Source organism: Rousettus aegyptiacus, unplaced genomic scaffold (genome assembly GCF_014176215.1).
Source record: "Rousettus aegyptiacus isolate mRouAeg1 unplaced genomic scaffold, mRouAeg1.p scaffold_m13_p_13, whole genome shotgun sequence".
In the NCBI taxonomy this organism is placed as follows: Eukaryota; Metazoa; Chordata; class Mammalia; order Chiroptera; family Pteropodidae; genus Rousettus; species Rousettus aegyptiacus.
Window position 1 is genome coordinate 55,878,823 of NW_023416288.1, and position 26,099 is coordinate 55,904,921.

Here is a 26,099-nt window from a genome sequence, read left to right on the forward strand (position 1 = left end):
TGTGAAACTTGAAGCTTCTTCATGGACCCCCTGTTAGACTGGGAGCAAAGGGAGTCCTAAGGCCACAGTGGATCCCTTGGGTCCATGGACCCACCGGTTGTCATTCTCCTAATTCCCAAATATACAGTTAAGATTGACATTCTTGGAAGTTGGGCTAACCCTCATATTGCATCCCGTGATCCTTCGCTACTGTGCTAGCTCTCACTGGGGAGCATCTGAAACTGCGCCCTGTCCCCCCACCTTCAGCTCAGTATAGTAACCACAAAATATCATTGCATCTCGGATTGGGGAGGGTGGCAGCTGTTAGTGCCACTCTTAATTTCAACAAGAGGAAGAAATGCTATCCCCATCCTGCCTCTGTTGAATGTGCCAGTGTCGACATGGCAGCAAGTGCATGGGTCTAGAGAAGACCTCAGACTCCTGCAAGGTGGAGCCCCTTTAACCCACTGCACCTGATGTAGCAGCTTGGCTGGATTGGAGTTATGCAGCCTCAAGTACATGGCTTGTGGCCATTGATTTGGCGAATGCATTCTTGTTGATCCCAATCAGGAAAGAGGATCAGAAATAGTTCATACTCACACGGAATGGTTACCAACAAGCATTTATAGTCTCGCCACAGTTTTGTGTTCATCCTTCAGGCCTCATAGACCAAAGAGAACCAAAGGCATTTGGACATTCACGTATCATCACCTCCATCCACTGCGTCCATGATACCACGCTGCTCAGGCAGGATGAGAAAAAGGCGGCACACACACTTGCGGCTTGGTGTGACACATGTGCTCCAGAGAGTGGGAGATACGTCCTACAAAGGTTCCATGACCTGCCACTTCACTAACGATGCTAGATGGAGCAGTGTGCTGGGACGTTTCCTCCTAATAGAGACATTGTTGCATCTCAGTTCCCTTACTGGAAAGAAGGAAGCACAGAGACTCTTAGGATTTGGGGGTTCTTGAGGAAACACATTCTACAGCTATACCCTTATACTGGGTGACCTGGAAGGTGGCCAGCTTTGAGTGGGGCTTGGAGCAGGGACGAGCTCTGTGGCAGGTCCAGGCTGTGATACAAACAGTCCTTCTGCTTGGACTATTCAACCCGGCAGAGCCTAGAGTGTTGGAGGTGTCAGTGACGGGAAAAGATGCAGTGATGGCAAATCCCAGCAGAAGAGTCATGATCTCGTCCCTTGGGATTATGAAACGGGGGTATGCCAACGGCAGTGAAGAAAAACACTTTTGAAAAACAGCTCCTAGTTTGCTGCTGAGCCCTGGTTCAGAACTGCCCATCATGAGCTAGGTCCTACTGGACACATCAAGTCATAATGCCAGGCAGGCCCAGCGTCAGAGCCATCATAAGATAAATCTGGTACGGCGGGAACCAAGCACCATCAGGACTCATGAACTGAGTGAATATGTAGCCCAGATCTCCATGTCACTCGTTATGGTTGCTCTGTACCTCTCCCCCAGCGTATACCTTTGATCACGTGAAGAGGGTCCCACAGAAACAGCTAAAAGAGGGGGAAAAAAAGACCAAGTTTGAGTTATGGGTGGGTCATTTCACTATGTGGGTACAAGCTAAAAACGATGGTGGCTCTATTACAGTCTCACTTGGGGAAGGCAGCAGGAAACAGTGGTGAGGGGAAATCACAACGGCAGGGGCTCTGGGATGGGCCTTGGTCGTAACAGAAGGATAATGGCCCAAAGTTAAAACATTCGTGCATGCATGGGCAGTAATGAGTGGCTTGGCCTGGTGGAGGGCCCAAAAGAAAAAGATGATGAAATCAAAAGCAAGAAGGTCCGGGGTAGAGAAATATAGATAGACCTATAGGAGTGGACACAAAGTGCGAAGTTGCTTATATCATGTCTAAGGCCCAATAGAAAGTATCTATCACAAAAGATGTGCCAACTAGACAAAATGACTCAGCCTTCGTCAGAAATCTCTCTTCCCCAAATGCTGTGTGATGGATGCTTGAACAAAGAGGCTATGGTGGCAGCGATGGGGGTGATGCAAAAACCTAACAGCATGGACTGTCACTTACCAAAATGAATATAGTTACTGCTACCTCTGAATGTCCAACCTGCCAGCCATGAAGACCAATGCTTGCTCAGCTTTTATATTCCAGAAGGAGGTCAACAGGCTGCTTGGTGACCAGTTGATTACATCGGGCTCCTTTTTACCTAGAAGGGCCAGAAGCTTGCTCTCACGGGGATAGACACCGATTCTGAGTTTGGGGCTGCCTTCTCTGCCTGCAGGGCCTCAGTGGCACCACTCCCTGGGGGCTTAAAGATCACCCGAGCCACAAATGTGGAATTCCATGTCACACAGCATCTGCCTGGAGGACTCTCTCTGTGGCACAGAGAGTGGGGGAGTGGGCTCACAAGTGTAGGACCTGCTGTTCACATCACACACCCCACTGCCCAGAAGCTGCTGCACAGATAGAGTCAAAGTTGCAGCGGAAGTTCCAGCATGGAGGTGATAGGCTGCCATGGGGACATTTCCTCCAGGGCATCACGGTATATGCCTTTACTTTAATCAGACAACTTAGAAACTTAGTATGGCGCTGCGTCCCTAATAGAAAAAGTACATGGGCCTGACAGCAAGGGCCAGAGCATGAGTAGCCCCAGTTAGCATCATTCCAGTGACTCATTGGCCTCCCTGTCTCCACAACTCTGGCCTATGCAGGGTTACAGGTCTTGGTCCCCCAAAAGGGAACATTCTTGCCTGGGGTAAGGGCAAAACTTCCATTGGATTACAAGTTAGTGGCTGCTACCAGGCACTTTGGCCTCCCTGTGGTCAGTGACTGATAAGTAAGACACGGAATAGCTGTCTTAGAGGTAATTGACCTGGTCATCAGGAGGAGGTAGGGCCGCTGTTAGACAGTGGGGGCAGGGAGGAATATGTGTAGACTCCAGTGATTTATTTGGTTGTCAATTGGTACTATTTTGCCCAACTGTGACTGTGAATGGGCAAGACAAGATCAGCAGCCCTAGTCTGAGAAGGTGCTTAGACTACTTAGGAATTAGGATTTGGGGCGCCCACCTCGGTGAGCTACTTAGAGCAGCTGAGGTGGTAGCTGAGGATGAGGGAATTGGAATGGATAGCGGCGGAGGTATAGCATGAGGCTTAGTCATGTTTTGGCAACCCCGACAGGGCTATAGTTCATGCCATTAACTTCCCTCTGCTAAGTTTTCTTTTAGGAATAGCGCCCTACAGGGCCCTGAAGGAACTGTGTGCCCTGAAGAGAGAGAGAAATAGATACACGTGTCACAAAGGGGGGGCTAGAGCAGACAGGGTGTTGCTCGGATGCCCCTTAAGCTAGGGCTTGTTGCCCAACTCAAGGAGTATGTTTAGGTGATAGCCTCCAGCTTTAGCTCCTTCAGGATCTGCCCCAGTGTTTGAACTTAAATATTCTTCCCCAGTGGCCCCCTCCCCCATGACTGAGTAAGGCAGTGGCCCAAGGCTAGACTCCTGCTCCCTGCCAGGCTGGAAGACTTGTGAGGTCTGCATTGCAGTCTGACAGTTCCCATGGACCAATGGACCAATCGTGCTTGTTACCCTGACTTTCTCTGTGTTACACCTCATGAAACCTTCTGTACTCCAAACTCTATATCAGTATCTGCTTCCTGGAGAACTCAACCCATGACAGCCCAAATTTCAAAATTTCCCAAAATGTTGCCTTTTCCCTTCCCACAATCCCTTAAAGCATTTTTCATGGCTTCAAATTGAGGGGAATTTTATATCTCTATTCCCAACCACTCTAGCCAATCTGTACTCTTCCTTCTCAAACGTCTTGTATACCAATTACGGTGTTTAACCTATTAAAAAGCAAAATTCAGCTGCATAAATTTGAAGACCTAACTGGCTTTATTGAAGGATTCACGAATCGCACAGCATCCCATCTGGCAAGTAGAAGGGCTCTCTGAGGGGTTGTACAAAATGGAAGGTTTTTATAGGCATAAGATTGTGGCAGGTGAGTTATTAGCAAAATAAAAGACAGGACTATTTTTTAGGCCAGGACGTCATCTTTTTTGGTGAAAGGAAGGGCAAGGGTTTTATCGTGTAAATTGTGTCTTCTTCCTCTTAGGTGGGGAGGGCAGTGTGGTGTGGAGAGCCTATAGGACAGATTACCTTACTGGGTCTTGACCAGAAAATTCCAGACTAGTTGATTAAAATCGTATTTCTGGGAGAGGGTGAAACTGCAATTAAATCAGGTATTAAATCTAGGTTTAATATCATGGGCTTTTAGCACAAGCGACGCCATTTTGGGCATGTGGTTTTCTTTTTAAGAAACCACTGATTCCCTTATGTTTGAATGTTTTTTTCACATCTTCCCAAACACAGTTTCCTTGAGGGCAGGCACTATTTCCTAAACCTCTGCATGTTCAGAGTCACACACTGATATAAGGGCCACACAGAAGATCCTATGTTGAATTTGATTTGATAATGAATGTGCTGTCCCGGCTACCTGTCAGACCACAGATAAGGCCAAGTAGATCAAAGGCAACTATGAAAGTAACAGCTAGAGGGAAGGAGAAGTCAGATGATCCTGTGGAAGTCCCACATTTGGCTGTTTTTCATACCAAAGTATTCTATTCCTGAGGGACATAGTTCATCTACCACTAATTACTAAACTGAGAATTCCCATTGATCATTTTGAAGATTTTCTAAATTGACAACCATAGTCTATCCTTTTAAAAAAAGGTTTATTTCCGATCTGATTAGTGGCCTATTTATTTTACTTGGGAGTGTTGGGGGGAAAAACCCTTTTCCCCCTCCAGTTTGGGTCCAGTGTGTGGGGACCTGTAAATTAAGTGACAGTAGACAGGTGAACAGGAGAAAAGACAAGATGTATTTACATCTTGGGAGGGGTGGGGAATATCCAGAAGTTTCTCTCAACTTAACAAATGAGAAGGATTTTTAGGGCTCCAGTGGAGAGTGTGGAAAGTTCTATTGGGGCTGTCTCCACTAGACAACTGAATTAGTAGGAATCGCCTTTGTAAGGGGGTTGATGGTAGTAGCTGCATTTTCCAGGAGACTCTGCTTTAGTCAGAGTAAGAGAATTTCAGATAAAATATTTTCACTTTAAAATACTGTTTATACCAAGTCTGGGGGACCAAGCCCCGGAGGGTAAAAGGTCTTGTCCAAATACCTAAAGAAAGAAACCGATCTGCAATCCTGGGTTACGTCCAGACCTGCCGGCCTGAGACTGCTTGCTGTGGAGAGACAAGCGATGCCTGAGGCGCCGCGGTTAGCGATAACAGGTAGGCAAGAAAGGTCAAGAAATGGTTCTTCAAAAAGTTCGAGAGAAGGCAAAAGGGAGGGAGACGTATAATTGCTCTTTTTCAGGAGGGCATGGTGGTGTGGGAGAAAGTTCACATCGGCCCTAGCGAGGCGGTCCACGATCTGGGGCGTGGGGGCCAGATTTGGGGGACCTCGGGTAACAGACGGGCTCCAACTTGGTAGCTGTGCGTGTATGCTCTTTCTTAAACACAGAGCGAGGTTAATAATACCTAACCCGAGGAGTTTTTGATTAGATTGACTGATAGCGGAGGCAGGGCGCCCAGCTCGGAGCAAGCGCTCACTCTCTAGGTGTGCTCTTTCCCTGGATGGGAGGGGTGCAGAGAGCGCTCCTCCAGGGGGCTCCCAAACTCGCGTCATTCGCCACTTGCGCTGGCTTATAAAAACTGCACCAGTGCCCCGAGATCATTTTTAGTTTCTCTTCTTTCGGAGGCAGCCTCACCCTCGTGGACGCCAGAACCCAGCGGAAGCCGCTGTCCGCGCTGCTCGCTTTCTTTCCCTTCGGTTGCCGTCGCGGTTGACTTAAAATCTGACAGGCGGGTCGGGTCGGTGACATCCGCTCTGTTGTCCCGGAGCCGAGTGGGAAACCGAAACCACTGGGTTCGGTTGACGGCGGCGGAGAGCGGAGAGCGCGCGCTCGTGGGCCCAGGGCGCGCCCAGCCCGGCCCCGCCCGCGCCCGCCCCCGGGGCTCTCGTAAGTTTCGATTCTCCCCCGAGCTGCGTCCCGCGCGCCGCGGCGAGGCCAGCGCAGCGCCATGGCGGACCCGGAGGTGTGCTGCTTCATCACCAAGATCCTGTGCGCGCACGGGGGCCGCATGGCCCTGGACGCGCTGCTCGACAAGATCGCGCTGTCCGAGGAGCAGCTCTGCGAGGTGCTGGAGGCGGCCGGGCCCAACCGCTTCGCGGTGTTGGAGACCTGCGACAGGGCCGGGGTCACCCGGTCCGTGGTGGCCACTACCGGGGCTCGGATCTGCCGTCGTAAGTTCTGCAAGAAAGGCTGCGGAAACCTGCACCTCTGCAAGCTCAACCTGCTGGGCCGCTGCCACTACTCGCATTCGGATCGGTGAGTGCGCTGCGAAGGAGGGGCGGCTCCCCGGGGTCCCCGGCTAGACCACCCCGGGGGCTGCTGTCCGCGAGGGGCGCGCCCTCGAGGGGACCTCGCACCCCACAGCCCCTTCCTCCACCCCCTCACTTCTCTGCTGCGGTGGAGAGCCCTTCCTCTAGCGCCTCCGGACCTTGCCGAGAGTATGGCTAACGCGACATTGCCCCGGGGACTCCGCTTCACTCCCCGCGCTCATAAGAGTAAAGTGCTTCGGGGGCCCGCCAGACCTGGGGCATTGGGAGGCAGGTTCGGGAACGAAGGAAAGCGCCTCCACTCTCAGGAGTGTTGAGTCTTTCCCCCTCGGCCCCCTCCGTCCCTGGGCGCGTTGCCGTCTTCCCGGTGTCCACGCCGCGCTCGGCACCGGGATCCGTCTCCACCGCCGCCGGCCGCTGGTCTAGCCACCCCCAGCCCCCTCATGTCGCTTTTCTGATAGTTGACGCTCCTCCGCACCACTTGACAGAGTAGTCCTATTCCAGGTTACCATGGTGTGTCCTCTTGGGGCGCTCCTTCGCATGGTCTCTCCGCGGTGATCCGACCGCTGGCATCCCGCCCTGGGGACCACTTTGAAATAGTGCGGCTTACTTCTCAGTCAGCTATTTGTTTTTCCAGTTGTTCTTTTTTTTGGCCTCTTAAATATAGGTGTGCCCCAAGGTTCGGGTTAAGCTTTTTGACCTATCTACCAAGTCTCCCCTAGAGTTCCCTCCCTTGGGTTCAGCTGTCACGTCTTCAAAAAATGGCTGCGTACGTGCCCGCGGCTGCCCAGTCCTTCCAGCTGAATCTAGGTTCTCTGTCTCAGTGTCTGGCTATCCAGCTAGTATGAGTCAAACTCATCTTCTGTCCCCCAGGGCAAGGTCTCGACATTCCCCCCCCCCCCCCAAACCCTTCTTCATCCTTAATCATCAAGTCCTTTTACTGAAGTCTGCCATCCCTTCCTGGAGGGTCCTTCTTCCCATCTCATTTCCGAAAGAATGTCTTGAATTAGTGAAAGATTCTCTGGTCCGTAGTCTTTCCCCCTATCTTTTCTGTCCCTGTGTACTTCTGCTCAATTATTTTTCTTGATATAGTACTTTTTGCTCTCATCAAAAACTTTAAGCGATGTCCCCGTATCCAAAATGGCAGTCCTCAAACTTTTGACCTCGTGCTTGTTAGTGGAGAACTTTAGATTACTCACTCCCAATACATGTAATAAGACATACAAAAGACATTTTAAATGGGTAAGGTGGATAAGATAGTATTTTTAAATTTTTTATATTTGTTTAGGGCAAAACTAAAACTTTGAAAAAAGTGCTCGAGTGTGCTTCGTTATTTAAAAAATATTTTTTGAATGCGTCGTGAGGCACCAATTAGAAAGTCTGTGCCTGGGTTTTGGGAAGTTATGTGTTTAGGAGACATCTAAGTCACAGCAACGGTTGAAATCAGGAAGCAAGGAGGCAAGAGGGGAGAGGACAGAAAGAAGAAAAGGAAGGAATATTCTAGCACTATACTGAACAACAACAGTTGGAAGCCTTCATCATCCATTTTTTTTTCTGTCGTGAAAATTTTTTCAATAACTAGTTGACTTTTAACCTTACTAACTTTTAAATACATATGCTTCCTTTAATTTTCTACTATGGATATTTTCAAAATATACTATAGTAGTAAAGAAATATACACCATTTCGCTTCAACAGTTTTCAAAATATGGACAATCTTGTTTCATTTATTTCCCGCTTCCCCATCCCTGTCCCCAACTCCAATGTGTTATTTTAAACCCAAAAAGAGATCATTTGCTTTGTAAATAATACTTTAGTATTTCCAGAGGATAAGTACTCCATTTTATTAACCACAGTACAATGATTGCATTGTTTTACGATTACAATTTTAATATCATATAAGATCCAGTTGGTTTTCCAATATTCCTGATTGTTTTATAATCTGACTTGCATTTTCAGGTAAAAACCTACACAGACATAATCCATAATCGTTTCAATATATTCTATATCCAGTATATTTAGAAACTTTGTTTTAGTTTCTTACAATATGTTAAGAAACTTTAGTTTTTTGTTTCATAAATTTTATTATCATTCTTATTTTTGCCTGGTTTGAAACATCAGAACCATTTTAAGCTTATAAATTGGGTCATTAATCCATACTCCTTTATATTTTAAAAGAATATATGTAATTAGGGATAATTTGGTCAATGCGAGTTCGGATGGATCTTTCAGGGAATTCATTAAGGTCTACTTTTTTTAGTGAAGTGGTAAATTCTTATTTCTTATATTTATTGATCTTGTCATATTTTAAATTAACTTTTATTTCTTTTATATCACTTTTGAATCAGAGAATTACAGATTTTTAATCCATTAATGTGCCATGTGAGTATCTTTTTTTGACCCAAGCCTAGAAAATGTTTTTTCCCCAAGTATGCTTAAAAATTATTCTCTCTTTTTTAGCAACTTATGAAAGCTTATCTTCTAAAGCTAGAAGTGTGGGAGTCTAAGGACTTTGTGGATTACAGGTTATTGGGATCTGTAGCTCAGTTGATATCCAGGTTGAGATCACCATTCAGTTTGATAAACTGGTATCTGTTTGCCTGAGGACAGTTTGCATTTTTCTGTCTTTATAAAATTTTCCCTATGATACTGTTATTCATAAATGGAATTTCTTCTATCTATTCTGTAATTCCCCTTTTTTCCTTTACATTGTTTTTACGCCATACGTTTTAGTCAACAGTAGGGCTTGCTCCAGTGTTGGGTAAGTATTTGTTTTGGTGCATCAGTTTGGATATTTCTATTTGCTTTTCTGAATTATATGCACACACATGCAGTTCTAATCCCAGTTCTGACACAAACATTAACTACCATTTATTGAACAAATAACTATATTCCAAGTACTCTGATAAGCACTTTACAGATGGTATCCAAGTTAGTATTTACCGTGATTCTTGAGGTAGGTATTACAAGTCCTATCTTAATGTAAGGAAACTCAGGCCTAGAGTTGTTCGGAAACTTACCAAAGGTCTCTTAGCAGGTAGCTGGCAGAGTTAGTGTTGAACCCAGATCTGCATGACTTCTTAACTAGCTTTTGTGTTGTCAAAGCCGGGAAGTGTGATCTTTCATTCGTTATTTTTTTGCGAGCGTGATTTCTGTTTAAAGCTGGTTGTTTGAGTGTCTTCGACTAGCTTTGTGGTTTTTTGCTAATGTGGCTATTTCCTCTGAGCTTTTTCCTGTTTGTATGCCTTTCCTGTGTGGTCGATTGAAACTTTGGGTGGGGGTGGGTAGATGAGAAGAGGATTAGTTGACTATTTCATAAATCGAAAAGAAAAAGTCAAAGAATAATATAACAGGCATTGTTATATTGTTATATTATTGTCATATTATATTCTGAGTATATAATATGACAGAAGTTATATATAGTATCACAAGCTTATCACTCATTTCCCAGAATATTTACATTTTCCATTTCTGCTTCTTATCTATTAAAATAAAATAAAAGCCATAACAGTCCTAAGGTTATATTTTCACTCTTCCCTAATCTTGTTCCTGTCTTTTCCCAGAAGCAATCTCAGTTATGATTTTGGTGTGTATCTTGCCCTTCCATAATTTTGTAATTTCCTTACTTAGATGTTTTTATTCATATATTAAATGTAGTATTGTTTTATGTGTTTTAAATTTTTTATTCGATGTTATGTTTTGGAGATCTTATCATGTCATAAAAGTCTAGTTCGTTAATTTTAACAGCTGAATAGTATTACATCATATGATTTATACTATAATTCAGTACTTATTCCTCCAATAATGGGCATTTGGGATGTTTCCAATTTTTTGCTACAACAAACCATGCTGCCAAGAATTTACACGTCTCTTGGTTCTCATGGCAGGAGCTTGTAGGGTGGATCATTAGGAAATGAAAGTGCTGGGCTGAATGATTATACAGCTTCAGCTTTTCCATATTCTGACGGATCGGTATTAAACTGGTTGTACCAATTTATACTTTGATGTTTGAGAGTCCCAGTTGTCCCCATTTTATGGCCAATGAGCACTTGGTATTATCAGATTCTTTTGATTTATGCCAAATCTGAAAGACATAAAATGATATCTTTCATTTTAATTTTAAAAGAATTTTCTCATTAAAGTTTTATTATGTGATACTTAAGTCTTATGAAAATATATAAAGCATACAATAAATATCTGTGTACCCACAAATCAGGTTCAGAAGTAGAATATTCCACAGTTAGACCCCCCTGAATTCTCTTCCTTGATCATCTTCCCCCATTGTAGAGGTGATCACTACAGATAACTACTTTTTTTTTTCCTCCAGCTTTATTCAGGGTATTATTGACTAATAAACATTATATATATTTAAGGTATACATTGTGATATTTTGATATACAGCGAAATGATTCTCTTGATCAAGCTAATTAACCAGTCCATTACTTCATCTGTCTCCCCCTTTTTTGATGATGAGAACACTTAAGATCAACTCAAAAAATTTCAAACAATCATTTTTATTAGCTATAGTCACCATGCTGTACTTTAGTTCTTTAGAACTTACTCATCTTATAACCGAAAGTATATAACTTTTACCGACATCCCTCCATTTCCCCAACACCAGCCCTGCCAATTCTACTCTTCTCTTTTATGAGTTTGACTTATTTTAAGATTCTGTGTATAAGTGAGATGATGTAGTATTTGTCTTTCTGTGAATAGCTTATTTCACTTAAGGTAATGTCTCTCATTGTGATACATGTTGTCTGTCACAAGCGCAGGATTTCCTTAATTTTATGGCTGCATAATGTTTCGTTATATACATATATACCAAATTGTTTCTTTATCCGTTCATTTGTGGGTGGACACTTAGGTTGTTTCCATGTCTCGGCTACTGCGAATAATGCTGCAATGAACATGGAAGTGCAGATATCTCTTCCAGATAGTGATTTCATTTCCTTTGGATAAATATTCTGATGTGGGATTGCTGGATCATGTGGTAGTTCTGTTTTTAGTTTTTCTGAGGAACCCGCATACTCTTTTCTGTAATAACTGTACCAGTTTATAATCTCAGCAGCACCGTTCTGCTTTTAGTGTTTATTTTTCTCATTTATTATTTTTCTACATATGTGTGTATTTCTAAGCAATGTTTAGGATTGTTTTGCCCGTCTTCAAGCCTATAAACAACATCAGTATTGGATGTACAGATGTGTGCTTTATTCGCTCTTGTTCATGCAGCATGGTGTTTCTGAGACTCACCCCTAATATACAGAGCTCTGTTCCTGTACCGCCTTGAGACCTGAGCAAGGTAGACTTCTATCCTGTGCCCTCTGCTCTCCAGATGCAAGTTCCAGGCCCCCTTCAGTAGTATTTTTACTTTTTGAGGAGTTCATGGGGCTGAGGAATCATGCTCATTTAGAACCTGTGGCCCTACCATGTTCTAGACTATGCCCTGGGTTCCTGGGACCCTGGAGTTACCAAGCCCGCTTCCAGAGCCTGTGTGGGCTTCTTTTCCAGGTCTTCCTGCACATGGAAGGAATTTGGCTGGTGTGTCCATTGCCTCTATGAGCAGTGTGGCAGAGCCTGGCTTGGGAAGAGAGTGGTGGGCTGGAGCTGGGAGCCATGGCTGACCTCGTTCTTTCTGCTATAGTCTGTCACAGAACTCTGAGGTGTCTGAGAACTCTAATTCCAGCTTGGCTTTCCTGGTTGTTATGGAAGTATGTCAGGATAGGAAGACAGGCCATATTTCGTTGACTCATTTCTTAGCTTGATTAGTTTTAAGTATTTCAACACTATATCAAAATGTCCGTTGCATCACGGTTTGTAATAGCAAAAAATTAAAACCAATCTACATTTTCTACATTTTCAATGTAGATTGGTTTTAATTTTTTGCTATTACAAATCATGATGCAATGGACATTTTGATATACCCTTGTGTACACGTGCAAGAGTTTCCTCGGTATCTATTTAGTAGTGGAATGCCCATACTTATCTTAAGTTTTATAATGTCAAATTGTTTTCCAAGTATTTATACCAAGTTTTATCCCACCAGAAAAATACGAGTGTCCTCTTGTTTTATATTTTTGTCAATTGATATATCATCAGTCAGCTTTTTAAAATTTGTGCCAATACAAGGAATATGAAATGCACCTCATTGCTGTTTTCTTTGTATATTCTGGGTTTTTTTTTAACTTTTGTCTTACTTGGTATATAATTCATAGTTGCTTCTTGTTTGCTTGTTACTTTTTTGGTCATCTTCACATTCTGTTTATTTTTGTCTGTAATAACCCTTCTTTTATTTATTTATTTATTTTTACCATTTTAAAGTTCATTTTATAGTTCAATGGCAATAAGTTCACTCACAAGGTTGTGCAACTGTCATCACTATCTAGTTCCAGAACATTTTCATCACCCCGGAAAGAAGCCCCACACCCATCAACAGCCACTCCTCACTCCCTGCTCTCCCTGGCCCCTGGGGACCTTCATCTCCTTTCAGTCTTCACGGATTTGCCTGTTCTGGACGTTTCCTATAAATGGAATCATACAAGATCTGCCCTGTTGTGTCTGGCTTATTTCACTTAACATCGTGTTTTCGAGGTTTGCCTTTTACTTTTGCATGCTATGTGTCATTCGTGTGGGTGTATTTACCCAGGAGGCATCTTTCTGGAAGTTCCTTCTCTTACTGACTGTTCTCTGTCCTCAGAGTCACGTTGTCAGGGCAGTGGCCTTAGAGACGTGCTGTTCTGCGACATCGCAGCACGAAGGGGTGTGTACCCCACAAGAATCATTTGAGAACTTCTCTTCTGCTTTCAGATTTGCTTCATATTTATTTTAATTTGATCAAATTTGACTTTTCATTATCTGTAGCGTTCTGCAGAAATTAAGCCAAGAAATCACAACACTGTAAGGGATACTGTGAATCGTGATACAATCTTAAATAGTGACAAATAAGCATCTGATAACAAAATATTTTCTACTTTTTACACAATATAGAGATGGCACAAGTAAACAAGTAAAATAAGTATAGATTTGTTTTCCTCCTGTATAAGGGTTCTAATTTGCTTACTGCTGCTAGTCACGTTTACCTCCAAACAGGTATCTGTGATCGTCACTGATATGCTACTTTGGAATTGACAAGGCTCCAAGATGGGAGTGGAAAGGGAGTAGAAGAATCCGGAGCGACCTCGGGTTTCAGGCCCAAGGAGAAATCAGTGTAACTGAACTGAACTCAGGTCGGGAGCAGAGAGTAGAGACGCAGGTCATGGTTCTACCTCCCTACTGAGAAGAGATCTTAGCACATTTCAGACCAACTCGAGCATCAGATCAGGTTAAGAGAGGTCATCCAGGGACCTAGTTGCCAAATATTTCGATTCCTCACCACTCTCAGCAGAGGACATTTTCATCGTGTACTTTTATTGTATGTATATTCATTTAATAATCATAAAATGTATAACTCTTAATTTGTGTATTAAATATTTGCTAATTGTTTACCTTTTTGAAAAACTTCATTTTTCAAGAAAAACTTTAAAATCAACCCTATCAAGGTATGATTTACATAGAAGAAAATATACCCGATTAAAGTTACAGTTTGAAGAGTCCGACAAAGGAATACACCTATGTAACCACCACCATCAAGATAAAGAACATTTGTATCAGTCTTGAAGGTTGTTCTCTTGTGCCCCTTCTAAATTAACCCTTCTACTCTTCCACCCCTCTCAGCCCAGGCAACAGAGTTTTTTACTCTGTTAAGAATAGAAAATACATATAAAGAGTTGTTACTTTTTTCCTCACATGTTGATGGATCAATCTTGGGTGGCCCCAGCTTCGGAGCAGTACTTCTCAAATTTTGATGTGTATCTGAATCACTTGGGAGGAACTTATTAAAATGCAGATCCTCAGGTCACACATCAGAACTTCTGATTCAGAAAGGATGGGTTGGGGCCTGGACTCTGCATTTCAACCATCATCCTAAAGATTCCTTGGTCCAAGAACCACACATTAAGAAACAGTATCTGGGGTGCACTTCCCAGCAGAGTGCAAATGCAAGGTTTTATGTGGCTGCATTGCTTGAGAGAATAAAAGAGAAATGGACCTTTAGTACAGAGTGAACAAAGATGAATAAAGTATTATTTTCTCTAAGGTTAGGATGACATGTCTGTTACCCATACAATAGAACCACAAGACATTCAGGAAACCTTGGACATTCCAGGCACCCCATCAACAAATATTTCTTTGGCATATACTTTGCGTTGCAGACAGTAGACTGTTTTTGAGGAATCCCACTAACGGAATCCTCAAACACTGTTTATTAGTTCATCTTTCTCTCTAGTTTATCGTAATATTCTTAACTTCCAAGGGGATTTGTGTTGGTAAGATGGCAAGGGGCATGTGTGAAGAGAAGAGCCTTGTGTGACCTACTTCTTCTAATCATCAAGATTGGAGCAATACCGCCACTGTCTCCTGCCCTTTACCCTTGTCACTACACTTTTCCTCACTCCTGATGTGGATGGTTTCCAAAGTTTTGCTGAACATTGGAGCCGCTTGCAGAATCTGTAAGAAATACCGAAGCTCAGCTCCTGCCTCTAGACATTCTGATGTAATTGGTATGGCTTATGACTTGGGCATTGGTATTTTTTTAAAAAGCCCCTTGCTGGTTTCTAACGGACAGCAAGATTTTGGAACCACTAATTTAGGGGACCAGAGCAATAAGTCACGACTGGGGAAATTGCCTACAATAATAGGTGATTTTGGGGAGGCATGAGCACTGTTTGCCCCACTCTTGGTGCAACTCTAGAATATGCCCCATTCCTCGAGGAGGCCCCCTACCTCTCCTGCCCTCAGCAGGCGGGGTCTCCTCCTGTTGCCCTCTGCTGCCCAGCGTCTTGCAGCCAACCAGATGCATGCTTCTCCAGGCGGAGGCCTGCAGCTGTCGGCACCTGGGCTCACCGTGCAGCAGCAGACAGATGGCGGTCTCTTCTTTGTGCCTGGTGTGTTCCTGGTAACACCTGTGGTTATAGCGGGCCCATTTCTTCAGCTCCACCCGTTCCCTTCCCCCCATTGTTCTTACTCTGCCCCCGTGCGCCCTACTGGTCTGCTCTGGTTCTCCCCCATCTTACTAGGGGTTCCAGATTCAGCGAACCACCCCCGCCTCTGGTAACATGGCATTTTAATCCTGAACATCAGAAGTACAAACATATAGAGAATAGGAGCCTCATGACTTTAAAATAATACTTCGATAGTGTTGTTTCATTGATGACATTTTATTTTTTAGATCACTGTTCTCTAGATTTTATCTTTCACACATCCTGGTTCCTTTTTCACCTGGTTTGTATCATGGTGAGCTATTTCCTGTTTTCTGTACAAATGAACTCTCTTTATTCTTATCAACCCCCATGGTGTTGGGGAGCAGAGACGGTGAGGGGGTGAGGGGGAGAAGGGACGGGGAATTCAATAGAAATGACAGTCAAACAAATTCAGGCTCTCCCTCAGGTTATTTTCCCCTTTGGTCTGTTTGGTGAGCCCAGAGCTGCCCCTGTGTTTACCGACTTGTGAAGGGCGGCAGGCCAGAGGTGAACATCTAGTTCAAGAACCTAACTTAGAATCTAATCTGACAAGCGCAGCTGGTCATTCTCAGCCTAGACCGTACCCTTGAGTCACCTGGGGTCCCACCTCCTGTCACACTAAATCAGTCTCTGATGTGTGGCCCAGGCTGAGGTATTTCTAAACACTCTCCAGTTGATTATTATGTATAGCCAGGGATGAGACCCACTCCGCAGGCTAGGCCTCATTCATGGTGGGGGAGGGTGTGTTGCCGGGGTTAAAATAACATTTTGTTCTGTGGCTGGAAAAGAAAAGTGAAAAGATCATTTGTTTTTAAGCTTTTGGCCCAAGATTCCTGAAGGAGAGACAATTCTGCCTGTTTCAAGGCCATCTTTGCTGGTTTTTTTTTTTTTTTTTTTTTTTTTTTTAATCTTCTAACTCTCACTGTTCGAAGTTTATCTGCTCCAAGTGCAGGGAGCATTCTGCAAACACCTGTTTATCCCTGGGCAGTTCATGGTGGTTTGTAGGAGAGCTCTTTTCTGTTCCAGGTGGGGGGAGTCCCTGTGACTGCGAACCAGCCTTCTGCAGGACCCATTGTCCTTGGCTGGAGAAGGCAAATTTGAGCCCTGATACTCCGATACTCCAAGCCAACTCTCTTGATTGGACCACCAGCCTCAGCATCACCCATGAACTTTTCAGAAATGCAAATCAACAGTCCCCCTGACCAGACCTACTGATTAGTAGAGGGTGGGGCCCAGCAATCTGTTTGCTCTCTAGCCCTCTAGATAATTCCGATGGGTGATAAAAGTTTGAGACACCCAGAAGTTCCGGGATAGAGCTTGATAATTTGCATTTCTGACAACCTCCCAAGTGATGCCTGTCTGAGGACCTCACTGAGAACCCCTGGCTCAGAGAACTCCAAGTCTCCCAAGCCATTAGGAGGCTTTCACACTATTTCCTAGCTAAAGCCTTCTAGTCAATATTAGGGACCTGGAGCTGGGACGGAGTGACCAGAGGAGAGTGGGAAGGGAGCGTCTGCCACCTTAAACCTGAACGTGACCTCCATCAAGCCCTAATGCGACTGGTGCTGTTGAGCTTGTATTCTCAACGCCGCCAATTGTAAGAAATAGTCAGTCATTTACTGTTTCCCTCCCATACCCTTTACATGGTTTATGCGTGTTCTCTCCTTGCATTCTGCTCTCAATTTTCCATTTAGTGCGGGGAAACAGTGGCTTAAATAATCCAGAATGCGTTTTTTTTTTTCCTGATTTGAAAAAGTTTCAGATCTGTCTGTTTTTGTTTTTCCAGATTAGGTTTTTATTTGTTTTTTGAGATCTAGGTTCAGTTATTAGACCCTTCCTCCTATTTGAGCTATCTTTGGTTTCTCTTTTTATCCAGCCTCAGTTTCTCAAAGTAAATTATTACCTCACAGGATTATTATGAGGACCAAATTAAATAACAGATGCAAAGTTCCTGTCACCTAGTAAATATGTAATAAATATTAGTGTCTGTACTTCTGGTCTTATTTACCCCCAAATAGGTGAGCACAAATGCTTGCCCCCCTCCCCTGCCCACTCCAGACCTTGTGGCTGATCAATATGCTGAAATTAGGGAAAAGATAAGATCTCTTCTGAGAAGTTGGGAGAAGTCTAGGGAATGTGGGGGAACGGAGCTGGGCCTCCCAGCGAGGGAGCTGCATGTCAGAAACCAAGACTAGATGTAGATGTCGCAGACTGAAGCTGGGTTCAAGGTGAGTGACATAGAATCTAGAGAAGGGAGCAGTTTTCCCGAGGATGGATAAGAGAATGAGAAGTGAAACCGGGCCCTCGGACGGGCAGCATCGAGGACCCAGACAGCACAGCGTGTGCAGCCTGGGCTCTTCTTCCAGGCATGGGTGTCTGGGGCGGACTTGGAAAAGCCTGGACGCTCAGGGCTCCAACAGAGGGGTCTCTGTTATGCTGCCCGGCTATCTTTAGTTATTTAGAGGAAATATTGAATTCAAGGACCTTGGAGGTGCCCCACCCCTCCTCGGTTAGGACAGGACAGACACAGGACAGGTATGACCAATGCTGCATCTCTCTGGGACCTGAGTCCTCTTCTATGATTCTAATTTGGCCACCGGAGAAGTGCCATGGTCTTGGCTCTATGTTCAGGATCTCTGGACTGGAGCTAAAGAAAAAGCAATGATTCTTAATTCCCTCTGATTAATGGTTGGCCAATATCTCCAAGCCAGAGGGCAGAACCTGTCTAGCTTGTGTGAGGTCTTTCAACAGGGTCATTTTCAGCTCCATATCGAGAGGATCATTGATGACAACAGCCAATGGAGTGAGATGCCTTATGAGGCGATGAGGGGAAGTCATAACGGCTGGGCTTCTGCTTTGAGCTGAAGGCTGGGGCCTTCTTGCTGTAGATTCTCTTCAGACCCTTCCTCCCACAGGGGTTGGGAGTGAGATAAGGTGGAGCCTTAGCTCAGCTGCTGAGTGATGGGGGCTTCTGGGGAGCAGTTATCTGAAACCACAGAACCCAAAAGCAAGCAGAGAGCTGAGGTCAGCCTTATCAAGGAGCGCCAGAAACGCTAAAAGTCAGGGACACTGGATGTGAAGAAAGCGCAGAGAGGGCCCGCCTGAAAAAATGGCTGGGATAGAGACTGTTCCCAGAGTCTGAGCAGCTGCCCTTGACTTCTCCATGAAGCAAGGTGTGTGGGAGGTTTGGTTGTTGATTCTGTAATCTATCTAATGAGGCACCACAGCTAGATCTGAAAGCAGTTCCAGTGGGTTTCAGAAATGCCTTACATTGTCTACAGCCATGCCATCCTGAACACGCCCAATCCCATCTGATCTTGGAAGTGAAGCTAACTAAGCAGGGTTGGGCCTGGTTAGTACTTGGATGGGAGACCACCTAGGAAGACCAGGTGCTGTAGGCATAAAAAAAAAAAAAGCCTTACACATAGGCAGCAGCATTTCAATAAGCAACTTTCAAAGATTAACTCTTAGAGAATAACTTTATATTTAAAAACAAACTGTTTCACGCTAAGTGAAATAAGTCAGACAGGAAAAGAACCATATGATTTCACTCATGTGTGGGATATAAAACTGAAAGCAACAAATGAACAAGAGAAACAAACAAAAACTCATAGACACAGACGACAGTTTAGTGGGTAGCAGAAGGGAAGAGGGGAAAGGGCAGGTAGATAAGGGTAAAGAAGGTCAAATATATGGTGACGGAAGATTTGACTTTGGGTGATGAACACACAATGCAACATAGAGATGATGTATTATTGAACTGTACAATTGAAACCTATATAATTTTATTAACCATTGTCACCCCAATAAATTTAAAAACCAAAAGATCAATTTCAGTAATTTTGCAAAGTCATTTGCATATTTGTTTACCATAGATAATTTTGTGAAGTCATTTTCATTTCTCTCTACCTACTGACAACTAAAAAATACTAGTGGCAACAGACAAATGTTTAATATTTGGGAAGTGAAAGCGAACTATTAAGGGAAAGATTTGAATACTCAATAAGGAAAATAAAACGAGAATTGAATAAATAGAAACATTTATTTATTAAATGCAAATTAATGGTATAAGTCTATTTCATGCCTATCAAAGTAACAGAATAATAAAACTCAATGTCAATATGCTTGTGTGGAAATGGACACATTCATAGATTGCTGGTATGCATTCTGGAGATCAGTGGATCAAAATGAAAAACAAGCTGCCAAAAAAGTAATTGTGTCCTTTGGGGACTACTCCCGAAGGAATAAATTCTAGAGAAATAATGTAAAGGAAGAACGATTATTTGTAAAAAAGTAATTGTAGCCACACTATTTTATATAGTAAAAATCTAGCCATTACCTAACAACTTGATAATGGTTGTGCAAACTAGAAAATATTAATATCTCATCATATGAATAACTATTAAAATCATAAATCTGAGGACTTTGGGGATATGTTTTTGTGGCATATGTAAGTTAAAAAGTGGAATGAGTTTGTTATGTGGACATTGATAACTGTCAAACTATGTATATATACTGAAAACATTAGTGCTATCAAGATTTCTCAATGATCTAAATCAGTGCTTCTTGGACTTCAGCGTGATTATATCATTTGGGAATGTTGTTGAAAGAGATTTTGTATTCACTAGGCCTGAGGGTGGGGGCGGCTGACAGTCTGTATTTCTAACAAAATCTCCAGTAATGATGGTGTTACTGGTTCTCCCACTACACTTTGAATAGCAAAGGTCTACATCTTTGCCCTTTAGTGTGGTACTACCAGTCACGTATGGCTATTCAAATTAAACTGATTAAAATAAAGTAAAAGAAGAAACTTAGTTTCTGAGTCTCACTAGCTATATTTCATAGCCATATAGGGCTTGCATCTTGAAAAGGTCAGATGGTAGAACCATATCACCATCGTACAAAGTTCTGTTGGACAGTGTTGACCTAAATCATCAAGGCCTTAAAATGAAGGGGATTTTTATCTTTTTTTCTCGAGAGCGATTTGAAGTATACAGTTAAGAGCTTGTTCCATTCCTTTGTACTCACAAATCATACAAGTATACATTGGTAAGATGTGGAGGAGACAAAGCAGTGAACAATTTCACATAATTGAAATGTTCGATAAATGGAATTCTGTTTTCTCACGGACTTCATTGTCAGTATGTTATCCTAATCGTCCTTTGTCTCTCAATGGACAGTCATTTCTAATAAATTGGTTTCAGTTTCTTTGCTAGCTTTTTTCTTCTTCTCACATTATTAATGCATACTAGATGAGTTAGTGTTTAAAGAAGTATTGTAGTAACTTATAGATGTTTATTGTTCCTTCACTCTCATCTAGATGTTTCATCAATTTATATTTTTGAAGTGTATTCTGTAAGCTGGACCAATCGGTATTAGTTATCAAAAGATATGGACATCGATCCTCAATGGCTAAAAGTTCCCTAGATGGTTTCTTTTTCTTCACTTCTGTGAATTGGGAACACTGACAATTGTCATTTTCTTCTAGGAATTTATGCAAATATTCTCACGACGTTCTCTCGGAAGAGAATTTCAAAATCCTGAAACAGCATGAGCTCTCTGGACTGAATAAAGAAGAATTAACAGTGCTTCTTGTCCAGAGTGACCCTTTTTTTCTGCCTGAGGTAAGTTACAATTCCTTGGTTTAACAAGCAGGAAGAATATAGTTGGCAGTGTCGAGTCACGGATATGTTGGAGTAGGAGCAGGAGCAGGAGAAAACTCAGAGTCAACATCAGGGCTCTGCAGGTCGCAACACCAACAGGTGACCTAAGAGTCTCCAGCAATTTCCTTCCTACTTGAAATATTATAAGAATTTGAGTCTGGAATGCCTCCTCTGCTAGGTTGCTAGGGAGCCCTGTGTGAGCAAATGTGATCTGAAGATGCAGTGGCCTAATTGATGCTTCATACCAGGGTCGCCTTCTGGAACAGGTGGACTTCGAATTGAGGTTTTGGAAAATGACAGGGCCTATTGGTTTAGGGTACAGGCCAAGCTATTGTAACAAAGAGACCCCAAAATGTAGTCATTCAAATAAAATAATTTTATTTCACTATCATTTGATAGTCTCGATCAGGGGTCATCAAATTCCAGCCCATAGTCCAAATCTGGCCTGCCATTTCTCTTTATAAATAAAGTTCTGTTAGAACACAGGCACACCCATTCATTTACATATTGCCTATTACTGCTTTCTATATACAGAGGTGAATTGAGTAGTTGCAACAGAGACTGAATGGCCTGCAAAGCCTAAAATATTTATTATTGGTCCTTCACAGAAAAATGTCGACTTTTGGTCTTGCCTGTATGTAGGCAGGCAGGGCCAGTGGAAGGCAAGTAATTTCCTTTTTAAAAGATGCCACCTGGACATGGCACTCAGTGCATCTGCTTTCATCTCATTGGCCAGAGCTTATCACATGGTCACACTTAGCTGGATGGGAGACTGGGAAATGTAGTTTCTGACTAGATAACCAAGTGTCCAGCTAAAATTTGGGAGCTTCTATTACTAGAAGATGGGAACAGTGGCGGATAATTAACCTTCCATCCATATAGTAACATTGACTTAAAAATTAGAGAATGTTGTTTAAAGAATGGTGCCTACCCTGAGAAAAATCTTTTGAGTAGAGAAGTTAGCCTCACACTGAAAGAGAGATGCAGAAACATAATGGAAGACCCAAGTGGAGTGGGTGGAAGGGATGGAGAAAACTTAAACAGGGTTGAAATTTAGTCGTGTTTTTATATATGACAAGATAGCTTTGGAGGGTTGAACGCTTTTTGACTCTAAGCTCAGTATGTTTTCCTGAAGACTTAAAAAACTTACGACGTGAGGGGTGATTTGGGGCTGACCACTGAGCTCAGGAGAGATAGGAATCCAGGGTACTCTATAAAGATTTGTTTAGGGAGAGGGAGGAGGAGGAAAATACATCTCATATCCTCTCCCCACCCCATGTGTTCTTTTATCTAGGTACTTGTATTTGTCTTTCTGTTTCCAGGAGCCCAAGGTTTAGAGGTCTTGTTTTTGGATATCTATGGCCCTTGGCCTATGTGCCAGCCTAGTCCCCATGGAGAAAAATGCCCTATGCACTAACCTCGTTAAAGGTCCTGTTGACAAAAAGAGGCATCTTCTCCTTTCCCTTTTATGTGAAGGAATGATAAGATCAAGACTTGTTATGACATTGAGAAGAGTGTTGACCTGTGGACCACCCTAGTTTTAAACTTGGAGGTTTGGGAATGCCAGTTATCAGGTCCAATCTCTGCTTCAGTTCTCCAGAATCACCAAGGAGTTTTTATGTTAAATCCCTACAGAGCAAGGGGAGTGGCTACTCTTCCTTATCTAGGGACGAGGTCAGCCTAAGAACCTACTAGAAAGTGCTGTTGTCGAGGGATCCCAGAGAACCCATGGACAAAAGCACTGTAAGGATCCTCCTATGGGAATGCTCTTGTCATTCTTCTATCTTCAAAAGAAGGGGGCAGTGTCACCTGAGGTTCCCTTTGTAAGAATTCAGTACCCATGTTTAGTAGGTGGGGAGGTTATTTTAGCTAATAACTTAATTGCCGTGTACCACTTGTTAGGGTTAAGCTCACAGACTGGAAGACTGCACTGTTTCCTGACCTAGAGGTCTGAGGAACTGCTTCCTGTTGTGGAAAATCGACCAGGGCATCATTAGCATGTGTCTCCTCGAAAATGTTGAGCAAGAGAAGTCTCTAAAGGAGTAACTTAGGGCATTAGAGCAGAATATTTTTATAGGGTGTTAGCAGGAGGGGGTCAGCAAGGCTCAGCTACTTCCAAGAATAATTTTGTTGAGGATGGTTCTTCCAAGGATGCTCCATCTCAGAGTCTGGTCTCTGCCGCTAACTGTGTGATCTTGGACAAGGCATTTAATTCTTCTGCGTCTCACTTTATTAGTTTGTTTTCATTTGTTCAGTTACACCTAGGAATGCCTGCAAGTGGAGGCAGCAGTGGACAGATAAATCACAGTGAACCATGTTCAGTTTATTGAAACAATTTGCAAATGTTTTGATCTTTAAAGTTTTTCAGGTTAACAATTCAAACATTTGCATCACATTTTATATTTTGCACAACACATTCACGTATTTTAATATTTCATCTGCTCAACAGTGGCTTAGGTAGACAGAGCAAATATTTGTCTCCTTTAGAGCAAAGGAAACAGAGGCTGGGAGTAAGTAATTCAGGTGAGGTGATTCCAGGGCTGCAGATTTAAGCTAACATCTTCCAGTCCTGCATCACATGGTCTGGCCTCAGTGGTAATATTTCTTCTGCCCCCCTTTTGGCAAGAACTACATCTCGTCTCTGTAGAGCTAGATATGTGGATACATGTACATTTACATGGAAATATAAAAGTTGTCTTCTTTGGTTACCCTTTGGAGAGTCTTTACCATGTTCTGCCTAGCAGAGACTAGCATCTGGATTTTCAACAGTTGCAGGTAAGACCAAGACCTTGTCCCACCAACAGTAGAATGAGTTGATGTCCAAAGGTGGTCCTTCCTTTTTGGGGAACCTATATAATGTAGGGCTCACTTTGGGTCCTGTTTGGTCCTATCTTATCTGTAGCTGGCCGCCTTATTTTGATTCTTCCAAAGGGTTATCAAATTCATGTTTCTTTCAGTTACTTCACAGCCCTCTTCTGTCCCAAATAAATGACCACTTGAATACAGTTCATCAAAGATTATAAAATACACATGTATTGTTTTCCTTTGGTGTATCTCTGCTTGCTTCTGAAATTTTTGGATACTTAAACTTTCCTTAGTGGATGTATGGCTGTTACAGGAAGGTGTTTTGTCTCTTGCTATTCTTTTTCTCTTGTGTAGATATGCAAAAATTATAAGGGAGAAGGTCGAAGGCAGATTTGTAACCAGCAGCCACCGTGTGAAAGGCTCCACATCTGTGAGCATTTCACCCAGGGGAACTGCGGTTACGCCAACTGCATCCGATCCCATAACCTGATGGACAGAAAGGTGCTGGCAATCATGAGGGAATACGGACTGAGCCCAGAAGTGGTCCAGAACATTCAGGACATCTGCAATAACAAGCACAACCGCAGGAAACCCTCTGGGTTGAGAGGTCAGTGCTCGTTCTACTTTTTTATCAATGGGATTGACAGAAATAAACAGAAATCACGAGGAGATAACTTTACTTAGGATCACTCTACCTCACCACGTAAAACTCCATTTTCCATTTCAGACCTTGTCCACAATCTTTACATAATTATAATCACAGCGTATATGTGATTATGTGATTCGAATTTTGTGCTAAGCACTATTCCCCCCACCAGGTTTTAAAAAATGTTTATCATTTCTCTAAAAGCTAGTTTGATACAGCATTTTCCTAATGAAAAAAAGATATAAAATTTTTTAGATTCATCAGCTGTTAACACTTTGTCACAATTGTTTCATCACTTTCTCCCTGCACACGTCCACATAGATACTCACACACCCATCCATTTCTGTGGTTAAAGCATTTGACGTACGATGTCAGTCATCAGGAAGCTGCAAACGTAAATATGTGTGTACCACCTCAAAACCGGGCCAATCTCTCACATAACCACAACACCATTAATACAGGAAATTTAGCATTAATATAAAACTACATACAATTTAATTTATTGTTCTCAGTACTGTTTCTTTAAAATTTTTATTTTCTAAATTGTGGTAAAATATAAAATTGACTGTTTTAACCATTTTTAAGACAGTTCAGTGGCGTTAAGTACATTACCTTGTTGTGCAAGCATCACATCCTTCCATCTCCACAACTTTGTCATCTTCCCAGAGTGAAATTCTATACCCATTAAACAATAACCTCATTCCCTCCTCCCCTCAGCCCTCGGCAACCATCACTTTCGTTTCTGTCTCTATGAATTTAATTTCCCTAGTAACCTTATAGAAGTGGAATCACACAGAATTTGCTGTTTTGTGACTGGCTTATTTCACTTAGCATAATGTATTCGAGGTTCACCTAATAATCCATGTTATAGCATGTCAGAATTTCCTTTCTTTGAAAAAAAGAATATATGTATGTATATAATTTTTTTAATCGTTGGTAAAAATACTCTTATCCTAAAATTTATCATCTTCACAGTTGTTAAGTGTTCAGTGGCATTACGTATATTTGCATTGTTATGCAACCAATCCCCAGGACTCTTTCATCTTGCAAAATTGAAACTCTCTCCTCATTAAACAACGCCCCATTTCTTCCTCCCCCTAGCTCTGGTTAACCATCAATTTAGTTTCTGTTTCTTTGAATTGATTAGTCTAGGTAACTCATGTAAGTGGACTCATACAATATTTTTCTTTTTGTGACTGGCTTAATTTACTTTGCGTAATGTCCTCAAAGTTCATTTATGTTGTTTCCTGTGTAGGAATTTCCTTCCTTTTAAGGCTGAATAATATTCCATTGTATGTATGTGCCACATTGTGTTCGTCCATCTGTTGCTTCTACCTTTTGGCTATTGTGAATAATGCTGCTGTGAACATGGTGTACAAACATCTCTTTGAAACCCTACTTTCAATTCTTTTGTGTACATGTTCAGAAGTTGAATTGCTGGGTCACATGGTACTTCCACACTTTATTTTTTAAGGAAATTTCATACCATTTTCCACAGTGGCTGCACCATTTTACTTTCCCACCAGCGACACACAAGGATTCTGTTATCTCTACCTCTTCGCCA

General features: G+C 42.7%; 1 protein-coding gene and 1 pseudogene across 2 annotated transcripts in view; both read left to right on the forward strand.

Annotated features, from left to right (window-relative positions):
* Positions 1 to 5,979: 5,979 nt before the first annotated feature.
* ZC3HAV1 (zinc finger CCCH-type containing, antiviral 1) overlaps positions 5,980 to 26,099 on the forward strand; it is a 47,909-nt gene continuing 27,789 nt past the window's right edge. Inside the window, exons 1-3 of one of the 2 annotated variants that reach the window (XM_036230836.1) lie at positions 5,980 to 6,355; positions 20,910 to 21,045; positions 24,244 to 24,496. In XM_036230836.1, coding sequence (XP_036086729.1) covers positions 6,048 to 6,355; positions 20,910 to 21,045; positions 24,244 to 24,496 — 697 coding nt within the window. In that variant the 5' untranslated portion in view covers positions 5,980 to 6,047. The remainder of the gene's footprint in view (positions 6,356 to 20,909; positions 21,046 to 24,243; positions 24,497 to 26,099) is intronic. The other variant, XM_016161894.2, reaches the window with a different exon arrangement.
* Positions 18,695 to 18,822, forward strand: LOC118610896 (annotated as a pseudogene).